The sequence below is a fragment of the Acanthisitta chloris genome, unplaced genomic scaffold, assembly GCF_000695815.1.
Source record: "Acanthisitta chloris isolate BGI_N310 unplaced genomic scaffold, ASM69581v1 scaffold13263, whole genome shotgun sequence".
In the NCBI taxonomy this organism is placed as follows: domain Eukaryota; kingdom Metazoa; phylum Chordata; class Aves; order Passeriformes; family Acanthisittidae; genus Acanthisitta; species Acanthisitta chloris.
The window spans coordinates 85,943-108,053 of record NW_008664411.1 but is presented as its reverse complement, the minus strand read 5'-3'; the positions used below and the strand labels follow the sequence as shown (position 1 = coordinate 108,053).

Sequence of the window (22,111 nt, the reverse complement as noted above, 5' to 3'; positions counted from 1 at the left end):
TTAATCAATGAAGTAATTTTGGGTGGCAGCATATATTACAACTTGCACTGCATTTGAGGCTGCTCATCTTGACCTAACTACAAGAATATGAAGCCAAGTTTGACAGAATTTAGGGGCAAAAAACAAAGCTCTGTCTTGAATTCATTGGATGTTGCAACACAGTGTACCAAAAACGTGACAGATACAAACTTTGCTTTTTGAAACGAAGCTACAATGTGATGTGGTGGCTAGTCTAATTTTACATGCTGCTTAAGATGCTGTTGCAGCCATGTTGGCTTTTACAAAATTTCTGAGAGACTCCTCCTGTTCTATGGTGGGAATGGGACAGGGAGTGCTTGTTGCATTATGCTGGCCTGGAACAACTACCACTACTTCATGCTAGACACACTCACTGCCTTACCACGCTGCAACGTGCACCTACAGGGCATCCCCTTCCCCGGGCAGGAGGAAGTGGGCACTACAGAACACAAGGTGTTTCACTTGGGATAGGACATAAAGCCTAGAGATGCACTGCCATGGAGCAGCTGTGGGTCTGTTTTCAAATAAGCGTACACAAGTGTTGTCTATTATCTACAAATATTTATTTTAACACTTGGATGTAACTACAGGAAGCCCTTGGCACTGATAGAAAATATTGATTCACTGTTAGGTTACAAAAATTTATACATAGCAAAATTTAATGCTCTTTACATAAAAATATTAGACTACTTAAACAAAACTTCAAAAACTCCCAGTAATAGCTACACTGAATTAGAAAAGAATTAGGCTTTAAGACACTGCCTCCATTATTACCCTTATGCAAACACTGGGCTAGAACATCACCTGCATTGCTGTAGAAATGTCTCCTTCATGCAACAGGTAAGAACATACACTAGGCTATTTTGTCATATTTGCTCTACATTGATCAACTTTGCCCCTTTTTTGAAACTGTCAAATTAGACTTCAATATTTAACAAGAAAAATTATATTTGAAGTTAATACCCCTAAAAAATGCCTTTTCTCTTAATACTGACTTGAAGGAATTTGTGCTTCCTTTGATGTATATTCAGCAAACAGTCAAAACTATCAAACCACACGTCAGCTTAGCAGGGGTATGACTTGAATATTTAATTTTTTCAATGAATGATGTATTTTCACTTTTCCCCCCAACATTTATATATATATATCATATAGAACAAACACCAAATATACCATCACTAATACTCAAGATATCACTGAATGCTTCTGAAAAAAAACATTAATTAGAAGGCAGACTTCTATGGGAAATGACTTTAAAATGGCACCAGTTTGTTTGTCGTTTTGTTATTTTTTCTGAACACCACGTTTGTTTTCTTAGTGTGCTAATTAATTTGTAAAAAGGAAAACACATAAGCACTGACTATAAATTTGCTAAGCACCAAGATAGAGAAAGGTGGACATCCTGTATTATATTTTTTTATGGCTGTATTTTTTATTGTCTGTGTAAAACTCTGCAAACTCTCTCATCTGCTCATTTGGAATAGTCAGATCAGTGTCATTTTAATAAGGTAACACTTTTCACTTGCTTAAAATGTAGGATAATGGTCTCCTGCCACTATATAAATGCTAAGACATTTATAGAAAATAAATATTAAGGCAAAGCTGACATTTATTTTCAAAGAAGGGGATCATTATCCAGATCCAGGGATCTACATTCCATGAAAGAGTTAATAAAAAGATTAAAACTTACTTGGGACATCTGCTCGACACTCAGGTAAGCACAGGGACGTGACAGCTTCATCACAGAAAAGCATGGCACAAGAGTGGAGTGCTGCTCCTGCCTCCCAGGTATGGGGTGTTCCAAGACAGCCCCGTTGCAACTTGGGGGATGCTGCAGCTGTGCCATCACATAAGCATGAGCTTATGTCAGAAATCCCATCCGGCCACAGGTTCCTTTGGGAGGTACCAAATCACAGGCTGTGATGTGCCTGTGCCTGAGGTCTGCACTGAGAGCTACTGCCTGCTGGTTTGGAGCACCTGCCAGGGCTTTGTGCAGGATGTCATGCTGAAGAACAAGTCAAATATTAAATACCAAAAGTCTCAAAAAGAATAATTTGGTCACTTTTTGTAAAGTGTTGCCTTTTAAAATGCCTGGAATAAAACCTCCATTCTCTGTGTGAAAGGATGGAAGATTACCCACGGGAAGATTTCCCTATGAAAGTTTTCCAGGAGCTGGAATGTGAACCTTTTGCACTTCTCTCTAATTTTGTTTGGTAGACACACATCTGTACTGCAGAGCAGCTATTTGCTGATTTGTCAGAGCTACAGAACTCTTCTGCTGAATTACTGTGGCAAACATTTATGTGTAAGAATTGAGTTGCTCTTTTGACCGAGACTGGATATCCTGAAGCTCCTGCTCTTCTTTTGCTTTGATATCTTGGTAGGCCTGCATTTTGCTTGCATCCTTTAAGTAGGCCCAGTTAGAAGACAGTATCATGAGGAAGTGGATCTGGAAGAGAAGGGTGAGCATGATGGCGAGTGAGCATGTCAAGAGGCAAAGCAAGCTGCTAGTTAGATTAATAGACGCTCTTTAAAATAACAACCAAAACCAAAAGTTATTCTACGTTAATAAGCATTCTGTTATTCAAACAAGCACAGAGGCTATTTTCAAAGATCTCTAGAATTTGGCATGCTAATAATCCAGTTGGTTATTCACAATTTAGAGAAGTTAGTATAACAATATTAAAATGAGCTACAGAGTTGTACGGATCAATTAAAATGCAGACTGCGGGGGGGAAGCAGGAAAACAGTTTTGACCGTGGCAATATATGTCATCTGTAAACTAGGAGGTGCTCAGAAGAACTGCTCTCTAAGGTCGTGGTGTTTATGCATATCCAAGCCCAGAGCCCGGTGGGTCTTTTCCCCCAACAAGCAGATGAGAATTCCACCCTCCCCCTGGAAAAAAACCTGAAACTGTGAACAGTTTTATTTATGCGAACAAGGCTACATTAACACATTGAAAAATTAAACAAAACACGAGTCCAAAACTAAGCAAAAGCATGCAATCTCTGGGTTAAGAAGTCTTAATCGTGTATTTTTATAGCTACATTTTAAACTTCCATTGTCCAACCTCGGGTGAAGAGTTTTATATTGTATATAGCAACCAGTTCTCCTTTTTTTTTAATTAGTGTGGATTTTTTCTAGTTTGTGCGTTCATCTCTCGCCAACTTCTTTTCCCCATACTTCATGCGAAAACATCTACATCTGAAAACACTGATTCACTTCTCCATTTCCCCCCTGCCAACAGGGTAAAAAGGTCCCTATGATCTATGCATGGTTTTGCTTCCCGTGCAGTCATACTTACATTTTGAGATCTGGCTACTGAGAAATCAGTTACTAAAGTGCAGCCACACAAGAACAGAAGCTATTTATATGCTGTTTCTTACGAGTTCAGGGTCCAAGGGAAAGAATGTGATTGTTTTACGCAGAGCTAAGACAAGGATGTATTTTCTTCCAGAAAGAGCATGATTTGGCAATTACTTAGAGTAAGAGAAAATAATTAACTTCATCATCCATGGCATCGCTGGAAATACAAGCCAATTAATTTGTAATACCTGGGCTGCTTCTGATCTCTGCCAAAAAAAAGACTGGCACTACTTTATTATTCCTTTTCTTTCGCATCCTATATATATTGTATGCTTGGGGGTATTTGTATTTGGTGCTCGTGCTGAAGAATAAATTAATAATTCTGACCCTGAACTGTTCCAGTATTTGTCTTAGAGATGACTGTTAGAAAGCAAGTGGAGGCTTGAAATGAAAACATCCCTTTTCAGAAGGATGCTTGCTAAACACCCCTACAGTAACTGAATCCTCTTGACATGAAAACATAGCCAGATCTCGTCCACATCATAGTTCATATACAAGAAGTCATTTTATTAATCTGATAAGCTAAACGATGCTTACTGAAGCTATTTACAATTACTGTAACAAAATTCAGAAAGCTAGACTTTTAGCCTAGGGTGTCAGTGGTATCTCAAGCTACGCAATGCAGCTCTTTACTGGGCTTATACAATTTAGAATTTAGTGCAGCAATCTTCCCGACTCTTAAACTTCAAAACAGCATAGTTATATGTAGTAGCCATCATGTAGATCAGCTGGTGGAAGAGAACAAAATACAGGAGAGTAAGATACAACAAGGTGACGGCTCAAGCCCACTTTGGGCAACTGTTGACACGTTTACAACAGACGTTATTCTCAGCTTCTTCCAGGGTGAAGATGCAAGATAAATAACCTGCCATTTATCCAGGGAGGATAACCCAATACACACCTAGGGCTATTTTTGTCAACAAATTGTGAGTGTTACACCTGGGTTTGGCTGGCAACGAGGTTAGAAGCTGGTGCTAAAGGAAGTGTTAGACATAGGAAGCAAGTCATCTTGTTAACGTCCCTTCTCCCAGCTGCTACCTGTAACTGGCATTGCAGGGTTGGACTAGTCAATCTGCCTGGGTCCAGACAAAAGAAACCAAGAGGTTACAAGTGATTGATCAAATAAACTACAAAAGTGAAAATAAGTAGTGGATGTAAAACCAGAAATAGTGGATAGAAGTAGGATTTTCAAAGGACATAGGAAGAATTTTTTTGCTAAGGATGGGAAAGGTGGGTTGAGATGACTTCTTAAAGCAGAAGTTGGGGACCTGCTGACTTGCAATGATTGAACCATAGCAGCAACTAATGGTGATTACAGATCACCCTTCTTAATGTCTAGTATCACTATTTTTAAGATATGCAAAATTTAATCTTAAAGCATCTTAAACCTGAAAGGAACATGTTACACAATAAAACAACAAAAAACATTACCCACCAATGCTATGACAGTGGCACCAGCTCCAGCACAAGCCACAATGAACAGGTGGTAAGACATGTAGAACTAGAGAAAAAAACATGTTAAAAAAATTGAAGTACTTCATTAGCATAGTATAAAATCCATTTCAAGTGTTCTAGAGAATAATAAGACCATCTTTGTAGCAAGGTAGGTAGCAAGCAAAGCTTTAGAAGACAAAAATGTTCTGAAATAATTTGAGGGCTTTTTTTGGATGCAGTAACAGTTATTTCAGTGTTGCATTTAAAGCAATCTCTTCGTACTATTAGTATGCGTTTTCTCCAAAATGTTTCATCAAGTTATTTATTACAGGGTGCCCAAGTGACTTTAGGCAAAAGCTGCACACAGGTTATGTCTCTGTACCTCATTCGTGTTGCAGATGTTCTCTAAAATCGGGCCACAGGCTTTGCCAGGTACAGCATTCCAAGGGATAATACCTGAAATACCACAGCAAAAGAAACCACAAATTTCAGCAATCAACACACTTTCTGTTCCTGTCTCATCTTTTCCACCCACTTGCCAGTTGTGTTCCCATTCTGGGCATCTGCACGTTGACCAGTGCAGCTTTGATTTGGCAGAAGGAATTAAAACAACTCAAGTTGTGCTGTCTCCTCACACCGAGGCTTGCTGCCAAGGCATGTTCTCAGATGTGGTTTTCCCATATGGGAGCCAAACAGTTGGTTGGGTTTTTGCACTTTGGGTCCAGTTGCATACTGCCTACTCCCCCACTCAGCAGTGAAGAGAGAATCTGCATCTCAGAGGTACTTGGCACCTTTCAGGATAGCACTTACTAGATTAAGTTCTACTTGAACAAGTAACTACTGTAGAAGAGTGTGAATATGGAGCTAGAGGGAAGAATGACAGGATTCTTTTTTTTCTGATATAGTTCCAATAGGTAAAAAGCATCAAGTGAGCAAGAAAATTCAATCTGCTGCACCTCACATACCCCCAATTACTTTTCTTACAAGACTGAAAGCCTGAAGAGTCCACAAGATCTAGCAGATTTAAAATAACCTAAACTTTTAGGCCTGTAACAGATGTAAAGCTTAAGCAAAACCCATTTGAATTAAGAGAAATCAGTTTGCCTCTCCATACAACCCAGCTGGTTGGAATTAGCAAGTCTATAACGGGCAGGTCATTGAAATTATCTTGGGATGGTACAGCTTTCAAAAAGATTTTATAGGATTTACTTTGAAGTCAGCTTCTTCTCTGCAACTGCAATATATAATTGAAGCCTTTCAGCTACTGCTTCCACCCAAAAATGTGAAGACAGTTCAGTGACACTAGTCGACTGTTAAGGAGCTGCTCTCTCCCATCATGCATTGAAACCCAAATGATTTTGCCCTACACAGCACTAATACAGCCACAAAGCAACCAGGAGAAGCAAGAAGGTGGAGGAGCACATCTCCCTGCACTCCCAGGCTTTGCCACTGAAGGGAATGTTTTCCCAGCCTCTTGCTGTCAGCTGCTAAAATAGGATGCAAACAACTTGCTTTTAAAATTGGTGTACATTTTCTTCTACTGCACTTACCTGGACAGGAGAGCAAACCAAAGCTTTCTTACTTTTTCAACTCTGAATCCGTTTTCTCAGCTTTGAAAGACTTAGTCCAAAGAAAGAAACATTCCTAGAAAATGCTTGCTAAAATGAAGCCAAAAGTAATGGTGACAAAAGCTCTTTTGCACAAGGGAAGCTGAAAAGATTAACTTCAGGAAAAATTCACCTTTAGGAATGAACTACTTGAAAAGCCTGACCCTATTTTAAGATATTGTCCTACCTCTCTCAGGTTGCTGTGTGTCATCAGAAAGCAGCATTAACTTACTGTTAGTTAGGGCAAACTCTTTATTGCAAGTTTTTGGTTTTTTAACTGAAATTAATTATCAGAGCCAAGTTAACACCTGAACTTCATCTTTAAATGCAGAACAGCTTTCTGAAAGGAAAGTATATATGGATATGGGTCCAAAAAACACAATCTGGTTATCTGTTCCTCAGCCCTGTTTCCAAGCAGTTTATTTTGAGGCTTATCTATTTTCAAACTTAATCTTACAGTATTGGAAATTGCTACAAAATCATTTTAGATAAATGACTTGCCAGTTCAGTTAAATTGATTGCATCTGGAAAGAGATCAGTATAATGTGAATTAATTAGAAAAGTAACAGCACATTCAGAGATAGAAGATGCTTTTGCATCTGATTCATCTGATAAGGCTGAGACAAAAGTACTGAAGACAGAGCAAGGAGAAAGGCTAAAGCATTTAATCAGGATTAAAATGAGTACCGTATTGCCTGATGTCCACGCAGATCTGGTCCCCTGGAACTGTCACATTTGCCTGAAAAGATTTGATGACTTCGCAAGTTGACCATATGTTATAGAACATAAAGACAGGCACAGCAGAGAAGCCGAAGACCCCAAGCCAGGCCACTCCAAGCACATAGGTGAGGAAAACAAACTGGGCAGAGAAAAAAACACAAGCACTTTTCACTTACTCTTTGAAAAGATTACTTGAATTTTCCTTAAAAGTGCTTCAAAATAATCTTTAAGCACACTTGCAGAGTTCAAGTAAAAAAACATTTGATTTCCAAGCACACAGATTCAGTATTCTCATTGTTTGCAAATACTTTGGTAGTTTAAGTGCTACTGAGAAATAATTCAGACATTTCATTCTTCATCAGCCTGCTCGAGTAAACAGCTTTCCCCCCTGAAAGAGCAGCACATTGATTCCTCCAGATTCTCAGCTGAGCAGAGATGCTGGTTGTAGGCTCAAACTCAATACAATTCCAACAAAAATCAATTCAAGGGTTTTTTTTAATTAACTAGAACATACTAGCATTTCTATACAATTTGCAAATTGAAACAATGGAGTGAATCAATGTTCACACAGCTTTCCTATGCTCCCTGATTTATTGAAACCAATTTGGAATGTAACATTTGAAAATACCTATTCTTGCAAATGTACCACGACCATTAACAGCAGATCAGAAGGATTCAATTAATCTAATACACATTGCCAAGAAGAAAATTAGTTACTTCACCTTAGAGAATCATGGATTTGTCCACTGAAAGTTGCTGGTTTGGGTTTGCTCTTTGTTTTAAAAACTAAAAAATATTACATACATTTTCCTGGGTCAGATTATAAGGTGTGGCACTGATTGCTTTGGAGACCTCCAGCTTCCTCCTCCCACTGGGCTCCTTCCCTTTTCCCCTCTTGAAAGTTTTATGGTGAAACAGTAGCTCTGGCATCAGTTCCTAGCTCCCTCCTCCTGGTGAGACTAGAATTTGGATCCTACTTGGAAAGTGGGGGAATGCTGTGACATCTTTGGTGCTTTCTTCTCACCATGAGCTGTAGCTGTTCTCTTTTAACTGTAGGTGGGTTGGAAAGGCTTTACTTCCAGTGAAGTACTAGTGCCCTACTATCTTACTCAAAACTTGTGTGCCAGAGAACAATAGCAAGAATGGAAAAGCCTCTCAGGGGGGAGGTTGTCTCAGCCTGACCCAGAACTAAGAGACTGAACTAATGCTGCACTGGTGGAAATTTACATGCTCATAGGTTTTTGTCCAGACACACTGAATAGTCCTGCAAAAGTTAGAGCAAAAGCTAACCAAATGGTCAGGTTTCAGTCAATGAAGGTGGTGTGTGGGGAGGTGGAAGTGCTTGCAAAACGATAGCCCATAAAACCCCAGCTAGACTTTAATTTATTACAACTCAACTGAAATACACTATTTCATACTAGATAGTGCCATATACCAGACCTGTACATTTTGTGCAAGAATTGAGAATCCCCTCTTGGATTTTGGGAAGGACCAAGTGGCTCAGACTAAAGGACTTCTATAGATATACATCCAACGTGGGTTCACAGACGTGTATGGGGAGGTGTGCACGAGAGGAAGTGCACAAAGCCTTTAACTCCTAAAATAGCCAGGAAAAAAACACCCTAACTCTCACATTTAATGTGATGACTGTGGGAAATGGCTACTCTGCATTACCAGAGCCAACACAAATAATTTAGGGAAGCTGGAAATCTGTCTTCTGTAATAACATCATGCAAGATGGGACTGCCTTTCAGGACCTCACTCAGTAATGTAACAAAGAAAGAAGTAGAGGAGCTCTTGATCAAAGAGGCAAAAAAACCCTGCTCACTGTACATTCAAAAGCTTATTGCCCATACTCAGCTGCAGTCACTGTTAAATACCATTATCTCCTTGCAAACCTTGTTCTAACACGGGCACTTTTGCTGTCACCAAACACTGATGTCTCTTACCAGAGCTCCAAGCCATTACTCAGCTGGTAAATTCTCTCCTTCATTGTGTGGGCAAATATAGGCAAACAAGAAAACACATTTTTCTGTCTTATTTCCACTTGCCACACTGGTATTTGTATAAGCAGCTGACAATCATGTGCCTGCAGCTACTCAACTGCACAAGCAATTGTCTGCACTGATGAGATGCACGCATGGGTATGTTTCTACTGTGTTTTGGATCTTTGAAAAGCACTGCTTTAGATCGAATTTTGCTCCTCAGTGAAGACCATGCTTGCTAGAAAAAGAGTGAGTGAATAGTTGCTTAACTGCAAAATGATGAGATGCCTTATTCTTATTAGCTCTTGAAAAATTCAGTAAGTACCCAACAGCACAGTGGAAACTTGCTAACCCTCATGAAAATAAACATGTATCTCTTTTGTATTTAACCAGCTGAAAGTACATATTTTTTAAGTACAGGATATAGACTGTATATTAAAATGCAACAATCACATCAAAAGCCTCTTCTCTTTTCACCCACACTTTCCCGTGGGCGATCTGTCATACTGCTTAGCTTCCTCCATAACTATGAGCTTTGAATTCAGATTTTCAGTAATAGCTTTGAAATCCAGTCTCAGAAACATAGTTATGGCTGTTCTTGCAGAGTGTGCCCTAGGGGACAACGTGGGTGAGAATCTGAAGTTTTATTTTTAGTCAAACTTTGCTTACAATTTTGTTCTAATGCAGAAGTATACTGATGGATTGCAACTTTAAGGCTTTAAGTGTTGCAGCTGTGCAAAAAAGGCTCACAATTCTATCCATATGCCTTTTGCTGTCTGCAAATCAATACTTGATTCAAGTGCAAAGATGTTGCAAAGCCTCATTCATCCATTACTGTTTGAGGGATCACTCAAGCAGAATTGACTATGGAAGTCAGAGGCACTACAGTTTGGTATTTAAATAGCTCTGCAAACTACAGTCATTTTGCAGTATGCTTTTAAGCATCACAGAATCATAGAATTTAGGGGTTGGAATGGACCTTATGGATCATCTAGTCCCAACCCCCCATGCCATGGGCAGGGACACCTCCCACACCAAACCAAGATGCTTAAGGCCTCATCCAGCCTGGCCTTGAACACCACCAGGGTTGGGGCAGCCACCAATTCCCTGGGCAATCTGTGCCAGTGTCTCACCACCCTCACAGGCAAAAACCTTTTTCTAATATCTAACCTAAACTTCCCCTTGTTCCATTTGAACCCATTACCTCTTGTCCTATCATTGCAGTTCCTAACAAAGAGTCCCTCTCTGGCTCCCTTGTAGGCCCTTCAGATATTGAAAAGTTCCATGTTTAAAAGCAAAAATTTCATTTTGTCTCACACTGAGTGGTCTAAAATTCACAGTCTCCACCAACTCAGTTTAGATCAGTGGGTTCAGCTTTATGACAAGAGAGGCCAAGGTAGCACCCCAACAGTCCAACTGCAGATTCTGGATTTGATCAAGCACCCTCAAAGTTCAAAGAAGGACCAGAAAGAGGGATTGACTCTGACCACCCATGAGGAGTTAAACAATGAAGGCAGCAATATACTGTTGTTCAAAAACACAAGAGTCAAACCAAACCCAACAGGTTTTAGCTAGCAAAGTCTGCTGTTGCCATTTCTGATGCTACTCACCATTCCACTGATGCAGCGGCCACAGGCTGTCGTTTTGAACTCTCCATGCAGTTCCTTCACAGCACTTGTTGTATAAAAACCTTCTGCCAAAAGGATTATTCCGTATAAGAAGAAAAATGATGCAATGCCATAAATTACATACTGCATTAGTTGTATTCTAAAATGGAAAAGAAAAAAGAAACAATTAGATTACAGTCCTACAAAAACAAAGTCAATCCTCCTAAATCAGATGAGAGACAACTCCTTTTCCAGAAATAGTGTTCAAGGCTCCTTGGCATTTTAAGCAAGAAGGCTGCAGGAGAGTGCTGCTATGACCATCCCACTTCTCAGGTAAACAATACTGATATGCATTAGTCTTGCATCCACTTGAGCATCCTCTGTTTGTGCTGTAGTCCTTATACTGACTGGTATTAGTCACCAGGTTAAAGCTGCAGAGTTTCACGCCTCCAGTATGGAGATTTTCTTTCTCCTGTTACCGACCCTGACACCTAACTCAGGAGTGTCTGACAGGGACAACACAGGGCTTTGAAATGGGAAAGCCTAGAGCTGAGCTACTGGCTGAGCTACCAGGCTTGGTGTTGATTCCTTTGGCTTAGGGAAGGGGAGCAGTCCATGAAATTCACTGGTTCCACCTGTAACATCCAGCTAATGTATGTTTGCAAAAAATTTCTAAACTCAGCAATATTTGTCTGATACGAAACTCAGCAAATGTGTAGTGACTTCTCCTGAGGAGGAATAGTTTGCTCTACAGCCTAGAGAGGTACTTCCAATTAAGCAGGTAGTTTCAGTGCTCTAAGTCACAGCAGTGTGAAACTCCACAAAATCTAAATAAATTTTAAAAACCCAGAAAGAATTATTTAGGAAATGCTTCCAATTTAGGTACTCTGGAACCAACCAGGGGAAGAACATCTCAGGGCACAGGTATAAGCAGTACCCTTTGATATTACTTGAGAAAGTTCTCAATTCCTTAAACATCTACCATCTGCAATGACACTCTTACAGTGTTTTTCCTCTAGCTAGAATAGGCAAATGGATAGAATAATTTTGAAATCTTATCAATCAGATTCAGTATTGTTTTGGAGGACCAGAATGCCAGATCTTCCACACAACACTTCTGGTCTGCAAGAGTCAGACTGTATTAGTAACACAACTTCCCCAGACCTTCTTTAAAGTAATTTGATTGTTGGAATGGTGGATGAAACTATTCACAGAACCGAGAGGTTAATTTTATACATCCATGTTACCAGTTTTCTAAAGATAAACATATTTTCCTCAGATGCTATTTTCCAATTCTCACCACTTGCCACTAAGTAGCTGCTAGCATAGGTCTCCAAAGAGCATATGCATGTTTAAAAGGAAATTGATTACTACCACTTATATAGTTAAATGTTATCCTTGTATCAAAATAGGCTATTGCTCATTTAAAATTCTATGTAGGAAGTGGTATGTTTGTTTTCCAAACTGATTAAAAATAACAGAATAAATCTTTTGCACCTGTGCTGTAAAGCATGAAAAAATTAACTCAGGATTTGAGAGTACAGAAGAATTCATTTCACCATCACTAATAGTCTAGGGGACACTCAATGCATGTTACCAGAAAATAGGAATAGGAAAACTGGTTAAAAAAAGTCTATTCCAAAGGATGTCTTACTAGAATATTTTCACTTATTTTATGTCTCTGTAGCCCTAAATTATTTGCCCCTTTTTAATGCTTCTTCTCCCTTGCTACCTCATAAGCTCCACAGATCCCAAGCCCTCAGCTGCTTTGGTAGGAATTATGCATTTCCCCAGCTGCTGATGCTGACTTGACAAGAAACATTGTCAACAATTCTCCCAAATGTAAAACTTGCTGCCTGTTATGGCTGCTTTTGAAATTTCCTCTATTTTGCTCAAACGGAAAGACTGATACAAGCACAGAGTGTTTTGTTACTTGGTTGCTGAAGAACAGCTGCTGACAGTTTCTCACTAAATGCTATGGCTAACTGCAGGGTCCTCATGGCTCATGCACTGGAGCTGGGGACACACTGCCCAGCCAGGGGCTGGGGTGGGCAGTGCTGGTGTGTGGGGGACCCTGGCAGGGCTCAGTCCCAGAGAAGGTCTGGGCAGAGAGGTCCTGTGCTGGGGGAAAGCTCTGACATGGTGCTGCAGGACTGACAACAGTGACAGGAGGGTATGCAGCAAACTGTCAGGCCTACGCCTGCAAGCATGTAGAGGGAGTCAGTGACAGCAGAAATGAAAAAGGAAAAAAGGAGAATTAAGAGTGCTGAGTTGGGCCCCGATACAAAAGTTTTCAAATACCACCCTAAAAGCTAAGGCTTTGGGGCAGATAAGCAAAACACACGTGCCTTGCTCACTGCCTACATATGTGTGCCATGCCCAAAGTGCTAACCACATGGGCTCCCTCTTCACAGACACACGTGGCTAGCACAGCAGACTCAGCTGCCTTTCCTCACATTGCCACCCCCACCCTGGGATGGAGACGCCTCCAGGGCCATCCACATGCTGGCAAGGAGCAGCCAGGAGGCTGGACTCAAATCCCATCAGCATCCCAACACCAGTGTGCAGTTGTTTTGAGTAACCACTTGCACAAAATTCCTCACTGCTGACAGATGAAAGCCTTTCCAAAGCCTTGCAGCTCGGCTGGTGGGGCTACATAAGGCCCAGCACCACCAGCCCAGAGCCAGGGACCTGCACATCCCTCAGTGTCACAGGGAGCACAAGGCTCGTGCTGGTGGGGCTGGCTGAGCTGGACCCTGATACAGCCCTCCAGGCCTCCTTCTGGCATCACAGAGAGGTCTCATGAACATAAAGCCCCAAATATTTTACCAGTGGTTATGTCCAAAGGCGACGTTTGCAGAGCAAACATTTAAGTTTTCTAGTCTTTTCTCTTTCTTTGTTCTTTTATAGCAGTCCAGCTACTTCTGAGGGGGGATGGACAGAACCATGCTTCCCTGTTATTCCTGTCATCCCTTCCAACTGTATGTCATCAACGAACAATAAATCTACACTCAGATTAAAATCGTTATCCCTTGTGCTGTCACAACAGGCCCTGGTAAAACGTCTGTCTCGTAGATCCCTTTTAGATAGTGGAAGGCTACTATAAGGTCTCCCTACAGCCTCCTCTTCTCCAGCTCAACCCCAACTCTCTCAGCCTGTCTTCACAGAGAGGTGCTCCAGCCTTCTCATCATCTTTGTGGCCTCCACTGGACTCTCTCCAACAGGTCCATGCCTTACCTGTGCTAAACTCTGAGCTGAATGCAGCACTGCAAGTGGGGTCTCACCAGAGCAGAGAGGCAGAATCACCTCCCTTGACCTGCTGACTATGTTTTTTATTCATGCAGCTCAGAATACACTTGGCTTTCTGGGCTATGAGCACACATTGCTGGTTCATGTTCAGCTTTTCATCCACCAGCACACACAAGCCCTTCTTGGCAGGGCAGCTCTCCATCCCTTCATCCGTTAGCCTGTATTGACACTGGATATTGCCATGAACTGCACTAGGCCTTGGTGAACATCATCATGTGCACACAATCCCACTCTTCAAGGCAGTGAAGGTCCCTCTGGACCTTCCCTCAGGTGAACAAACCACACTGCTTAGCTTGATGTCATGTGCAAACCTGCTGAGGGTGCACTCAGTTCCACTGTCTATCACACTGACAAAGATATTAAACAGTACTGGTCGCAGTATAAACAGGTTTAGCAAGATATACACTTTGGTTCTATGTGAACACCAAAAAAACTACCAAGTGCTGCTAGAAAAACAAGCAACCTAATACTTGGGGATGGAGACTGAGGTGTGAATCCATCTCTACTCATTCAGCACGAGGGTATTATGATGAATAATGAAAATGGGAGGCATACTTACACTTCACTCAGCAAAGCATGGTCGCTGGCAGTCGTGGAGAAGTGCTGCTCGAGGATAGACACGGTTCCCGTGAGCGCCACGTGGCCACAGCCACAAAACAACGCTACCCCCGAGAAGCAGAGAATGGTTGCCACGAGCGAAGCATATGGCACTCCTCCTAGGCACTTAATGCAACATTCAAAGCAACCTAAGCAGGAGAGAGAAAGCAAAAGAAACGTCATGAGCAAAAAGCAAATTATGAGGAAAAGAATATTTGTCCTCCAGTTGGTAAAAGCCACAGGGATTAAAAGGCCCAGGCATTGACATGCTAAGCAAAAAATCTATAGGTGGTACAAGACAGCATCACCCTCTAAAGCAGTGACCTACAGCTCTGTTGGTATGGACTCAAAGCCCAGAAAGTGGGCTGAGTGCTCCTGTCTTTACAGGATCAAGAGGAGATCGATGAGACAGCCTATGAAATGGAAAAAGCAAAAAAATCACTGTCTAAAGTGATCTATTGCAATTCAGCTGCTCATACAGAGCTTCCCACGTTTCAGCATTACCGACAGCAGGAGCAACAGCTATGCTGGCAACATTCTGGGAGCCAGAGAAGCACATACTCAAGACAATGAGGCCTTTTGGAAAAGCAAGAGATATTTTGCATTTTTGTGGAAGAGGAACACCTTTAGGTCTGCAAAACTTAACTACCCTACACTCTCCAACAGGTCCCAAATTATCTTTTTGCATAAATCCATATGAGGTTATAGGGATACAGATATTTTAACAACAGAAAAATTGAATGGGGACCTAAGAGTAACAATTTTGATTGAGGGCAGCTGTATGAAGCTGTATGACACACACAATGTATTTCCAGCTTTATAGGATACACTGGATTTACAGAGATCCCTGAATACAGTCTGCAGTAGCATAATCAACTGAAATGCATCGTTTAAGTGGTCTGAGTTAACAAAACACCCCCTAGAACTGCTGTTTGTATGAACACTGTAATAAGGAGGTTGCTGCTGAATTGCCAGGTTCCTTCCAACCGCGTGGCCTGAAAACCCATCTGCTTACAAAGCTGGGAAATGTAAATCGGAAACAAACACAGCTTTTAACTGTGCTATAATGGTAATGGCAATCCATACCAATTCATTACTTCAGGGTGATGGCATTAAGCTGTCTCCATTAATGTGCATTTCATACAACTGCGCAAAACACAAACCATTAAGGCAGCGCTTAATGGAGTGACCAGCGCTGCACGGAGCAGGAGCAGCCACTGCTTCTGCAGCAAGGAGCTGAATGGACAAAGCATTGGAAGGCAAGGAGACAGCTGGCAAACAAGTTCATCACATCACATCTTCCCGCCCAAAAAACTCCTCACAAAGATCAGCAAGTCTCCAGCCACCACAGAAGGCGAGTTTATTTTTATCCCACTCCCTTTCCCACTAATGAATGAGTTGCAGAGCAGGCACTTCTGTGAACCACTGGGGAATAATATCCATCTGATAATTGAAAGCTTTCCCATTTCATAAGTGAGAAGCTCTTCTTTTAGGAAGTCACTAGCAAGTGCCCTAGTCAGGCTTAAGAAGCTATCATCATCGAAATGACTTATGAAACGCCACTTCACTAACTGCAGACAAGATTTAATTGTATAGAAACAAGCCTGGGAAGCTTTTATAGTCTAGTCCACAGCTGGAGTCCACTCGGTAGGAACTATCTTCATGGCAAAAATACTGCCAAAGGAACAAACACTGCAGCTTGGCACTGATGGGGCAAACAAAATCCAAATGCACACTATCAGAGGAAATCATCTCTGTGTTTCATTTTATCACAGAGGTCCAGAGCTGAGTTCAGACACCAGACCCTGCAGAGCAATCCTCTGTTTTGAGGAATCTGCCTGAGTGCAGCTCACAAGCCACATGAAGCAGCAGTCATACACGTGAGGCTGGCTCGCCTCCGCAGCATCTGCTCCCGGTTCAGGCCCAAACTTCCCAGAATTAATGCAAGAAATGCTTGCACCTGGTGCAGGATTAGCCATGAAGGATTATCCAAGAGTAACCATGCCTCGACCCAGCAGACAACATGCAACACACGTGGCCACAGACCCACACAAAACAAACCACCTTTCGGGCCACACTCCAAAACAGACGGTGACCAAATGCCAGATCATTGCTCAGTATGGAGGAGGCTGATCACCTCAATCATGCTGATTCCACAGATTGCTTTGCAGAAGGATCCCATCAAAGACAGGAAATAAAACCATCTGGAAGCAGAGGCAAGAGACTGACAAGATTCAAAAGAAAAGCTGCTGGTTTCAGAAAATGGGAGCAGCCAGCTTGACAAAACTAAAAACTGGTGTAGACCCATGACTGACATTTAACACCCCCTAACTAAGCACTTGTCCTCCCATACCCCACACTGCACAGACGACTTTCCAGGCCACTGGCAGAACATTCGCCCTGGGGAGTTTGTTGGATCCCTTACCCAAACACATGACAATATCTGCCACTAATCCACAGACCCTCCAACACAAGGCAAGAGCGGCAGACCCCTCTCACCTCCCACCAACTGGCAGCTGCACAGAGCATCTTTGTGGCCATACTCTTTGTCTTCCTCTACAGTCCAAGTAAAAAGGCATCACAGTATTTGGGTGGTCTTCACTTTATCAGTGCAGACCACAGCCAAGGGACACCTTGAGAGGTGTCTAAAGCAACCACATTATTTTGAGCAAGGCAGAGAAAACTGCCCAAATGTGGAACTGCAGGAACTACTCACCTTCACCACAAGACTAAGCAGGAAGCAGAGGGACTTCAGTACACCTGGAAATAGCACACAGCCAGCTTTCAAGAGCATGAAGCACCCCAAAGCAGCACATTTCCAAGAGACAGCATCCATCCATACATAGTCATTCTGTACCCAAACTGACAGCAGAGCTGCACAGCCTCCTGCCAGAGGGTAACTAAATGGGGGACACAACATCATAACACTGGAACTGCCAGACCTCCTCCCCTAAATGCCACTGTGAACACCCTTAATAAGAATAGCTTAAATCCACGCCTAACCTGAGCAATACAGCCAATTTTATCATTTTATTTGAATGCAAGCCTAAAACAGTACTGCCAAGAGCAGCTTTCAAAACCAGCTACTATTTGAAGCCTATCAAGAACTAAGAGATGCTGAACAAGCTTCCCAAACAAGCACTCAAGCAAATCAGAGGATTTCTGAAAAAAAATGAAAACTTTCCATAAAACCTGCTTTTCCGATCTCTCTTTGTAACCCCAAGTCAGCGACTACCTTCATACAGTACAACTGAAAACCCATGATGATGTCTGCCTAGTTCAGGTTCACAAAATAACTCACTAACACATTGATGACAACTGCAGGCTGAAGGCTGTGAACTCAAGCTGACAAAAACAAGTAGTATTAAAATAAGTTTAGTGCCAATTTTCTGCTAGTTTTTACTTTCCACATGGCCAAAATGCTGCACTTTTCAGCTGTATATCCACCTCCAATGTAACAGTGTAAAACGATTTAAATATGAAACTGTACAGCACAAACACACATCACTGCATCTCCCCTTTCAATGGCCATTTTGTGCAAGGCATCACTAGAACCTTTTGTGCAACTCAGCAGAATAAAAACATTTTTTGTCCTCAGGCTGGCGAGCAGCAGTTGCCATGGAGGCAGGTTAATAACAGCCCAATGATTTGCCCAGAGCTGCCTGTGATCTTGGCTACAGATTTAACACACTCTCAGAAGGAGGCCAGCTAAAACAAAGACTGAGATTATTCTCTAGGGAATGAATGCTATTAAACACACACACACACACACACAAATATTCTTGCTAAAGGACAAAAATAAAAAGAAGAGAAAGAAACAGGAACAGGCTATTCTTTTAATCTCCTGGAAGCTATCTGTCACAGGAAATTGGTAAAGGATGAACCTACATATGTGCATAAATCAGCAATTGGTTGCTTAATGTATGAACAATTATACAATCTACCCAATGATGCACAAGCTATTGCAGATATGCAGGGGCTTAGCCATGCAATTTCCCATGCCAAATGGCAATTGTGTGGCTAAACCTTCTTTGGTACTTTTAGTATGGTTTTAAGATTTAAACTCAGAACAGCAAGGTAGTAGAGAATTAATGGATAGAGGTCTTAAAATAAAAATGAAAAAGAAAGAGTCAATTCTTAGATTCTAACTCGTCCTACTAAGGTCAAATTTGTGGTTTGGAAATGACAAAAGGCAACACCATAGGATCAAGTAGCTTTCTTGAGTATTCCTAGGGCTTGCTCTAGGAAGTTCACATTGGTTCTTGAAGTCCAGACTTGAAAAGCTGAGACAGAGAGATGTTCACAAAGCCATCCCTCAAAGCAAAGCATGGAAAACATGATGTAAAGGAAGAGTGTCCACACCTCCTGGACAGAAAACCAGCCTGTCCTCTAATGCCCCAAACTCCTGCTAGGTTGAACTAGTGCCTCAATGTATCTCAGGTACTAACCATTGAGCCCATAGTCAAGGTCAAGGAACAAAAAAGGAAAACAAGAAGGAACAAAGAAAACCTGAAGGGAGGTTTGAAAAGCTCTCCATTTCAGGGACCTAAACCTCCAGGCTCCTGTGGCCGTTTTCTGAGTTAGTTCCCACTCTGTTTTCCTTAGAAGTTGAGTTTCTTCCCCTCCATAAATCTGTCTTGCTGTTCTGAAAGATAAAGCAATGGCCACCATTTTTTCCTCATCAGTCACTTCCTCTAATTGTGTAATGCATTTTTAGAACTCCAGGCATGTTGGACACCTGTCCAGTTAACGTGTCATAGAAATTACACATCATCTTCCACCACAGAACCACAATCTCTGTTGGTTTCAGCACCACAGATGAGGGAGCAAGAGGGGAGGAACTGTTTTAACAAAAAGAAGGTTGCAAGAAATCCAAAGAAAGAAAAAGCACTAGATAACACCTTAAATTAAAGCACTAGATAACATCTTAAATGCAGCCATTGCATGTAAATCAGGCTCATTATTACGCATCCACAGGAGGGTAGTGTTGGGATTATTACTTCCAATCCACAAATAAGTGCAAGAGGAGAACTCAGTACTTTACATTCACCTCCTGCTTCCCCAGTGCTGAAGATTACCCAATGCCAAGTGTGCTTAATACCATCGGAGTCCTAAACCACCAAGGAATTTTGTCAGAAAGTGAACTTTATGTCAATGAAAGCAAATGCCAATTTTACTGTCTGCCACCTACTGTATTTTTTTACATTTCCATTCTGAATGGCTTATGCATGCTAGAATGTAGATTTGATTGACTGACAGCTACAGGAGAAGCAGTGAGGAACCTGGGAATGCACAAATACCTCAGAAGCAAAATGGGAATTTACCCCTTTCTCTGTGTGAGGATAAGCCAGTACCTAGCAGTAAGGTAACTTTGCTTCTCACATCTATCATCCACACCTGCAGCCAAGGGTCAGTGGCAACAATACAGTAAGATAAAACATTTAATCTTACAAGGGGAAATTTAAAGTATGTGACAAATTTCTCTCCATGCTTTAATAAGGGCACTAAAAGACAATGGCTCTGTGCTAAATCACTTGGAAGGTCTTTGTTGAAGCTCTGTCCTTACCTATTCCTGTTCATCTTAAATTTTGCTGATTTACAAAACATGACACAAAGCTAAAACCACTGTTACTACTTACAATAAATGCTTATTCACCACACTTTTGAATTAACATTAAACAGACTAAATAACTGATGAGTTCAAACAGAGAGAATCCTTCCTATTCGCTCTGCAAACCTTTTAAAGCTCTTCCACAGAAAACTTCAAGTTTGGTATTTCCTAATTTTGCCTTTTTGTCCTCCCCAAATAAGAAGTTGTGAAATTGTTTACACAGAAAATTAACTCATGAGAACCAGAAAACTTAATGCAAATCCACTTTAGTCTAGCCATTCTGATAACCTCTGCCCCCTGCATTTGCATCCCCCTCTTGCAGGGTTGTTAATCAATAAATACTCCTTCCTAGGCAGCACAGTATCTGTGATGGAAGAGACATGACCTTTGGTGAACACAGCCAGAGTTGCCTTCTAGTGAGGAGGTGTCCCTACCCATGGCATGGGGGGTTGGGACTAGATGATCTGTAAGGTCCATTCCAACCCGTAAATTCTATGATTCTATAAAAAATACAGTAAACACTGGTTTAAAATCAAGCACACTTCTTCTACCGTGATGGACAAACAAATAAGCCCAAGCAAACCAACCAAGCTTGCAGAGGTTATCAATGTCCATCAATAGCAAAAGTTAATTTTTTTTCTTTTCATTAAAGAAAACATGATGCTCAAATTTGAAAAAAGGCTGTTTTGTCAAGGCAAGATTTGTTTCTTCTCGATGTTGTTAAATGATGCAGAGAAGACTCTAAGAACAGACAGCAGTAATCAAAACCCTTCTTTTTTCTTCAAATCTCTTTCGTCCCAAACCAGCACGTACAGAAAAAAATTTGCATTCCTACTGCAGGAACCAAACCTGTTTCATGCAAGGACAGATGATCTGAATGGGTTTTTTACAGGCCTTATCTAGTTTACCTTCTTCAAATTTAGTGAAATACAAACACTCCCCATCTATACCATTCCCACACTGCAAGGCTCATTAAGCTCACAGGTGTTCTGAAGGTAACTTTTTCAGGTACTTTTTCAGTGTGACCTATGAAATAGGAATCACTACATCCATACTTATTGGAAGTGCCCATCCCAGGTGTTTGCTGTGTGAGAGCAAAGAGTCAGACCTGCATGGGAAGAATGTCACTGCCCCATAAGACAGTCAGATGAGAGAATTGCTCTTGTCCAGCTTTATTGCTCTTGTACAAAGGTCAGGTAGAACTTTGTTTATTTTAATTCATGTGTTCTTCGGTTTACTTTTGGCCTATGAAACAGTGGAAACCACAGCAGAAGAAAAAGGTCTTAAAGCCTTGGAAAGGGCCTTACTTTAAACGGGTTTCTATGGGAATTCTTGAGGAGGTATATTTTTTAGCTCTAAGCTATTTCTGCAGAAAAAAAATGAGGCTGGTGATTTAAAAAGAGACCTCTCACAGAAGGGATAGCTTAAGAATATTGATATAAGCTTTGGCATTATTCCTCCTGGAGACTTTTTCTGGTGTTTTACTATTCAAAACAACCCTAGGGACTTTAGCACAGTCTGAGCATGTGGAAGTGCTCATTGATATGCAGAGCTCAAAGTTCAAACACACTGCACTTGCAAGGGCAGCTGCTGGTCCAAACTGTGGCTGTAACTCTCAGCTGACATATTAACAACTAACTGCTCAACATGCCTGAAGACCCTCCTCTTTTCTGCCCTCGCCCTGACCTCCCTCCCCTCACTTCACCTATTTCTGTCTTCTCAGAGAAACACTCAGTAGGCTTCAACATGCAAGAACTGCTGCTTCAATAGGTGCCAGCCCAGGTGATAATTTTGGACAAACTCAAGGTAGAGAGGTAAAAGAGATGAAGCAATGGGCAGACTGCCAAAGAGAGTCAA

General features: G+C 41.5%; 1 protein-coding gene across 3 annotated transcripts in view; it reads right to left on the bottom strand.

The window, feature by feature from the left end:
- Positions 1-1,774: 1,774 nt before the first annotated feature.
- Positions 1,775-22,111, bottom strand: part of GPM6B (glycoprotein M6B) — a 30,856-nt gene continuing 10,519 nt past the window's right edge. For 2 of the 3 annotated variants that reach the window (XM_009071349.1, XM_009071350.1), the window contains 6 exons: positions 14,606-14,792; positions 10,741-10,897; positions 7,113-7,284; positions 5,201-5,274; positions 4,820-4,885; positions 3,614-4,112 (listed from right to left, as the gene is read on the bottom strand). In XM_009071349.1, the coding sequence (XP_009069597.1) occupies positions 4,032-4,112; positions 4,820-4,885; positions 5,201-5,274; positions 7,113-7,284; positions 10,741-10,897; positions 14,606-14,792 (737 nt within the window). In that variant the 3' untranslated portion in view covers positions 3,614-4,031. Of the gene's footprint in view, positions 2,468-3,613; positions 4,113-4,819; positions 4,886-5,200; positions 5,275-7,112; positions 7,285-10,740; positions 10,898-14,605; positions 14,793-22,111 lie in introns of those variants that run through there. The other variant, XM_009071348.1, reaches the window with a different exon arrangement.